Source organism: Grammomys surdaster, unplaced genomic scaffold (assembly GCF_004785775.1).
Source record: "Grammomys surdaster isolate TR1022 unplaced genomic scaffold, NIH_TR_1.0 125928, whole genome shotgun sequence".
NCBI lineage: Eukaryota > Metazoa > Chordata > Mammalia > Rodentia > Muridae > Grammomys > Grammomys surdaster.
Window position 1 is genome coordinate 2,089,154 of NW_021620751.1, and position 7,126 is coordinate 2,096,279.

Sequence of the window (7,126 nt, forward strand, 5' to 3'; positions counted from 1 at the left end):
ACACCTTGTTTCTGATCTACAGAGGCAGAATGATACTTTGTTTCTGATTGCCCTGTTGTTTTGCCCAGTTCTTTTGTTTCACCATATGGCCAGTGGATCCTTCATCCTGTGACCTTCCTGCTTCACTTCCTTCCTCAATCTCCCAAATGGTAGGATTACAGGTATCTATTGGCATACCTGGCTTTCTGGTTTTTCTTAATTTACTTTAATTTTATTTAAGGTATAATTACATCCTTTCCCCTCCTTCTCCCTGAAACCTCTCCCATGTTCCCCCTACTCTCTCTTAAGTTTATGGCATCTTTGTCTTTAATGATTACTGTATTATATATATATGTGTGTGAATAAATATATAAATGGGACCTGTTGAGTCCATTTACTATTGTTTGTACAACTTAATTAAAACATAATTTAATAAAATCAGCTCCCTGTAAACTGATCTTAGATTAGACAATATTTTCATGAAAATATTTTATTAATACTTGGTTTAATAACTTTTTAATATCTGTGTATGTGACAGTCAACATAAAATCATAATATATTACTTTAAGATATATGGAAATGTCCTTTATGTGAATATTTGCTAATCTAGTTGCTGCCTATGAATTTATCAGTTCAATCAGTATTTATAAAAAATACTTTTAATTCTGCCTAAGTTCCGATTTCTTATCTAGGCAACTGACATTCTAATCACCTGTTTCAGCTTGCTTGTAAATAATTTTTATGCGATGAGTGTGAAGATAGTCATAACATATATAAGATATTGTATATTTGTTCAGATTCCTTTTATTTAGATGAAACAAGATCAAGTCTCACCATTTCTTTCTATTTAATCTCTTTTTAAATAGTAGTGGATATCAATAATAATGTTAAGGAAAGAACACTCTAAATTTGATGTTTTACTTGTTATCAAATGGTTATTCTCCAAAAGGTTGATAAACTTTGACTTTTTATTTTTCATTTGTGACTTAGAATAAAATATGGGACATAATACATATTGCCAGGATATGTATATATGTATTATGTGTATGGGACATTTTATTTTATAAAACATTTTTGTTGGCCTACTAGGATTCTCTCTCTCTCTCTCTCTCTCTCTCTCTCTCTCTTCTTTGTTCCTTCCTTCCTTCCTTCTTTCCTTCCTTTGTCCTCCTCCTCTTCCTCTTCTTCCTCCTCCTCCTCCTCCTCCTCCTCCTCCTCCTCCTCCTCCTTTTGGTTCAAGAAAGGATATTTCTGTGTAGCCCTGGCTGTCCTAGAACTTGCTCTGTAGACCAGGCTGGTCTTGAACTCACAGAAATCTTCTTGCTTCTGCCTTCCAAGTGGTGAGATTAAAAATGTGACCCACCAATGCCCAGCTTTAGGTGCCTTTCTTACTGGCCACCTCTGCACTAAGTAAGGCAGTGTTGTCATCCTCAACTCAGCTAAGAAAAAGGCTGAGTCCCTTCTGCCAATGCATGCTAATCTCCAGAGGTAGACTTAGGGATAATGGGCTTCTTCTTCTCTATCTAACTTTAAAGACTGAAGTCATTTCAAGTTAACACATACTCCATAGAAACCATAGGAAGAAATTTGGAAAGAGAGACAGCTTAATTTCCCCCAGTCTGGGCCCTTGTAGAGACGCCTTCATTCTGGGGTAAAAGAAACAAACTGCACACCACTCTGCTTACTGGTCCATGGCGTGTTTGGTACTCTGACCACAGAGGTCTTTGTTGGTTGGCAACTTTATGGCTGGCAATTGAAGTGGTTCAGCAGCTGGCATCAAGTAGGTGCACATAAAAATGTTCATAGGTGTGTTTTCTTGACAGCACTCTTCAAATTTAGAATTCTTTTTGGATAAGTTTTCACAGATTTTTATCGTGTGTTCAGGCAGCTACAAAGAGAATGGTGGAACGGTGCAGTTAGTTTTCTTGTGAGTCGTACTAAAAATAAAACTTAGGCTTTTAAGCTCTGATGTGATATTTATAAATGTCAGCCTGAATGCTCTTAGGAAACAAATTTATACAGTATTTGGGAAGGGAGTTTGTTAATATGTGAAAGCTCATCCCATAAAGTGTAACTTCACCTCTAAGTGTGTGTGTGTGTGTGTGTGTGTGTATTTATGAAAATTCCATATCAAAACCAGTTTTTTTGTTAATAAAAACAAACAAATAAAATAATTAGGATAAAGAAAATACTTAACTATATTGCTATGTAGTATGACATTGCTTAAATATTGAAAAGCCAACACAATGCAATCATTGAAAATAGACTATGATGTACCCCAGGCAATGATGTGATACATACAACTGACAACCCAGTGGCATCCTATTGAACATCATGTATCGTTAGAGCACAGCATCTGTGCACAGAAGTGCATATTTGTAATCCAAAAAGAATACACGGCTAATGGATCTATGCTAATGTCAGCAAGACCTTGGCAAATGATCTTCATTTAATATAATTATCTGAATCTGTGTCTACTTGAGAAAATTATGCAAATTGAGAAAGCAGAAAAAAACTTATCAAATTTTAATTTGTTTACAAATTTTAAATACAATATATTTTTATATATTAGACAAAGTATAATAAGAATATAACCAGGCTTGGATAGTGCCAGTACTAATAAGACTTTATGCTATAGATAAATTTTAAATTGTGTTCAATTTAAATACTGTACCAAAAACTGTAATTAAATGAACTGGGTATGAGTAATGGCTACTCTGCACAGTGCAGGGCTTGGGAGTCTGGGAATCTTGTCCTTGTGTGTGTGTTGAACAGTCTCAAATTACTGCCCTCCGTTAACCTGTTTCATCATCTGTGAGACAGAGTGGGGAATGTATTTATTGTTTGTAAAGGCATGTGAGGATGCTAGAATAATTCACATAAAAAAAAGCAGCTTGGAAGACTGACAATTAGTTCACAGTCTTCAGTGCGGTATGTGACGATGATCCCATGGCCCACCTTACCTCTCTCGCCATGCAATCTTCTGACGTAGACTCACAGCATCTGGACAGGATTTCAGTAAGGTCTTCAGCTATCGGTAGAACATTCTCCAGGGTAGCAGTTGGTACTTTTTGGGCTAGTTTTATAAGATTGCTGGAAGTTTAAAATGAATTTATTAGCTAACTCATATTCTTAGTGTTCTGGTTTTCACCATAGGCATACAACTGAGAGGGATAGTGTAGTATTTTGCATCACCAAATGGATAGAACATACATGCCATGTGACCTGTGCTATATAATAAAGTTATAATATTACAGATTAACACATCGCCAGTGAAGATTTTCAAATATTCAGCATTGAGACATAGCTTTTTTTCTGGCCAAATTTTCATATATGTTAGGATAGAAGCAGTCTGCAATGCCAGTGCTATATTAGTGTGACATCTCATTGTCTTAAAGATGTTTTATAAAGTGACTTTTAACTCAGCAGTTTTGCCACTATAGAAATGTTTTGTGTATTCTGAATATTACCTCCTTATTGTATGTAGTTTGACACTGTTTTACTAAGTTGCCTCTTCCCTTGTTGACTAAATCTTTTGGGTAGCAGTTTAAAGTTTGATATAGTTATTTTTGATTTTACCTTTCTTCTGTTTATGCACAACATCTAAGGGATCATTGTCAAAGCCAATGCCTGGAAGATTCTACCCTGTTTTCTTCCGACTCTTACAGTTCTAGATATCATGTTTAGGCTTTTAGTATATTTTAATGGTGTATGTAAAGGGTCCAGCTTCATTCTTTTGTATGTGGATATCTAGTTCTTAACATTGCTAGAAAAATTATCTTTGCTCTGTTGGGCAATCATTTGACCAATGTACTAGTTTAGTCCAAGGCATTCTATTCTGTTCAGGGATCTGTTCATTACTTTTTATGTCAGTATCATAGTAATCTGATTATCGTTGCTTGGTAGTTGTTTCAATCCTTGCCCCTACCCTGCTTTTCAGGGTGTTTTGTCTATCTGGAATAGTTTGAGGTCCTTGTAATAGCTTCTCAATTTCTAGACAATGATGGAGTTTGGAATTTGAATGTCCTCCAAATGGCCACATGTTTGCTGTTTGAACTCAGGTGACTGTGCTGGAAGCTGGTGGAATCCTTGACAGTTGAGCCTTCCTGGGAAGTCTTTAGGTCTTTTGGAGTTGATTTTCAAAGGACATAATAGAACCTCCTCCACTTTTTCTTGAGGTGATGGTTTATACTACCATATGTTGCCATCCCGTGTGCCACCAGAGGCCAAAACAATACTGTCAACTTGCTATAGACCGAAACCATAAAAACTGTAGAGTAAAATAAACCTTTCTTTGTATTTGTTACAGTAATGGATAGCTAAGTAACAAAAACCTTGTCCTTTAAAAAAAAAACAGTGCAATTATGGCTTTAAGAAATTGAAATGACTATGTGCATGCTTTAAATACTACAGCATTTTATTTCACTTACGACTTTTAATGTTGACTAATTTACTTTGTGAGACAATGTCTCACTATGTAGCCCAGACTAGCATGAAACTCACTATATATCTAGGATAGCCTTGAACTTGTGACTGCCTTTTTGCCTCAGCCTTCTGGATGCTGGTGTTCTAGATGTGCATCACCTCACTTAGCTAGTATTGCACTGTGATAGATTTAAGTCTTTAAACAGCAAGCATGGAGCGCCTTTCCATTTATTGTATTATTTTGGATTTCTTGGAATGATTTTTTGTACTTTCATTGAGCCTACTTTTACAATATAATTTTGAAGCACTGATAGATTTTATGTTTAAGTGCTATAGTTGAGATATTTTCCATTCTAGACACACTTAGGGAATCTGTAATTTTTACGTATTAAAATAGAGCAGCGATATTTTGAAACTCAATCTTTGTCCACACCAGAACCTAGTCCTTTGGAATAAATCCCTAGACACTAATGCAAATATAATCCATGGTTAATTATGCAAGTATGTATGATGTATTTGAATATATATGATACCCACAAAAAATATATATTCTTAGTGAAAAAGGGAAATGAAGCCAAGACTAGAGAAAGCGCCCGAGTGTTTTTGTGGTTCACTAGTAGACTGCGTTCTACAGCTTCTTTCACAGGTGTGCTGGGAATACAACGTAGACTGAAGGAGCAAACGTTTAGCCATGAAGACGGTATGGAATCTTTACCTCAGCCTTGACTTCTCCTTTCCATATGCAGCGTATTGTGAACAGACTCTGTTTGACATAGTAGTGAGAAGTGACAAATGTTTCATCTGGAGTCTCTAGAGAATAAAAGGGAGAATCGTGTTCAATGATCAAAACCAATGGAATAGAATGCACATAAACAGCCGATAGGGATGCTCTAGCTGACATTTCAAATTCAATACGATAATGATCTCTAGCCACTGTGATTTATTGCTTTCTCCTTAAGGGCACAGCTCTTTTCCAACCCACAAAACTCAATGAAGGTGTTGTGGAAAGTTTTGCTAATTACAAAATACTAATGTCTCCCTTTATTCAAAAGAAATGGCATTTTAGGAAGGAATGATAATACATAACTGTAATAAAGCCTACCTCCTTCAAAAAGCATCTAGTTGGGCTTGCAGAAGTACAGCAGGATCCAACCATAGAGAGATAACTCTTGGTGTAACCAACTAAAAGTGGCAGAGGCGCTTGTCCATAATTGCTGGAATATTCATAGAGAAACCTGGGAGAGAAAAGCCCAGTTTGCGTGATTTTGTATTTCATTTCGATAAAGAAAGAATGCATGCTGTATTGGTGTGTATGTGTGTGTGCTGGTCTGTCTGTCTGTCTGTCTGTCTGTCCTAGGTATCTGCCTGCTTTTGCCCTGTCTCAACTTGTGGGTCCTGGGGACCTGAACCCAGGTCCGTATGCTTATCCATAAGGGATTATTTTACCCATAGAGCTGTTACCCCAGCCCACTAGGTCATAAAATCACTATGTATTTAAAGAAAGACTAACAATACTGGCAACTACACCATAATATATTTATTTTGAAAAATGGGTTCTTTAGTTCCCATGTCTATTTCAAGTGTGAAACCATCTGTTTTTCTTCTCTTTTCTTTTTTACTGTCTTGCTCAGAGAATTACCAGTGTTAGCTTCTTAGTGGGTGAATATACTTAGGAGATTTACTCTCATTTTCTTTTTTAAAATTTTCTATCCTAGATAATTCCCATGTATTACATGACAAGAGTAATCATTTTGTTTTTTTAGCAACACACGTTCCTGAGGCTCTAAAAGACATTCTGAGGGCTGGAGAGATGGTTCAGTGGTTAAGAGTGCTTCTTTATTTTCCAGACCTGAGTTCAGTTCCAAGCAACCAAGTCTGATGGCTCACCTGTTACCCCAGCTTCAGGGAATGTGATGGCCTCTGCAGGTACCAGCAAACACATAAAAATGAGGTATGATTTTTAAAATGATAAAACATATTTGAAAATTTGAGTAAAATATCTGAAAAGTAAAAAAATGGGCATGCCAACTAATATTTATGAAATTATGAATAAATTTAACTTTATTGTCCTGTATCTTTGCATATTTTTTGTCCTTATTTGTTTTGTTTTGTTTTTGAAAGTTTCAGCATATAGCTTTTGCTGGCCTGACACTTGAAGCAATCCCCCCCTGCCTTTGCCTCCAGTGTTCTTCATGAGGTATTGTGGGCATTTGCGATCATGCCCAGCTTCATTTTTGTTCATTTTATAACCTTCCAATTTGAACGTAATCAGAGTATAATGTGGTGTCTCATGTAGATTAGACAATAAAAAGGTCCACATTACATATTATTTTGGTAATATGTGTCATGTTCACAGCTGTTTCTGAAGATGTATAGAAGTGGTTGGGGACATTTATTTCTGTATTTAAAAATGTGCACAGTAGTAAAATTGCTTCCACTGCCTCCATGATGCAAGGATTAGTGGCAAAAGGGGACTCACATAGGTACTGCCAGATGTTGGAAAATGAGCCCTATTAAAAGAGATGCTATTGATAATGGGTGAGAGTTTGGGAGAGTGGGTGGGTTTACTTCCCACTATGTAATACTACTGTTTTGCATCTTTGCATATAGATACTACTTTTTTATTACCATGAGATAGCTTTCCTCATCTATTTGTCTGCCTGTCCTTCACTTACTTTCCTTTCTGTCCCCCTCTCCTCTCCTCTCCTCTCCTCTCCTCTCC

General features: G+C 36.4%; 1 protein-coding gene across 2 annotated transcripts in view; it reads right to left on the minus strand.

Annotated features, from left to right (window-relative positions):
* The window catches only part of Gc (GC vitamin D binding protein), a 34,975-nt gene that overhangs the window by 11,593 nt on the left and 16,256 nt on the right, over positions 1 to 7,126 (minus strand). For both annotated transcript variants that reach the window (XM_028752584.1, XM_028752583.1), the window contains exons 5-8: positions 5,507 to 5,639; positions 5,120 to 5,214; positions 2,943 to 3,072; positions 1,665 to 1,867 (exon numbers count right to left, since the gene is read on the minus strand). In XM_028752584.1, coding sequence (XP_028608417.1) covers positions 1,665 to 1,867; positions 2,943 to 3,072; positions 5,120 to 5,214; positions 5,507 to 5,639 — 561 coding nt within the window. The remainder of the gene's footprint in view (positions 1 to 1,664; positions 1,868 to 2,942; positions 3,073 to 5,119; positions 5,215 to 5,506; positions 5,640 to 7,126) is intronic.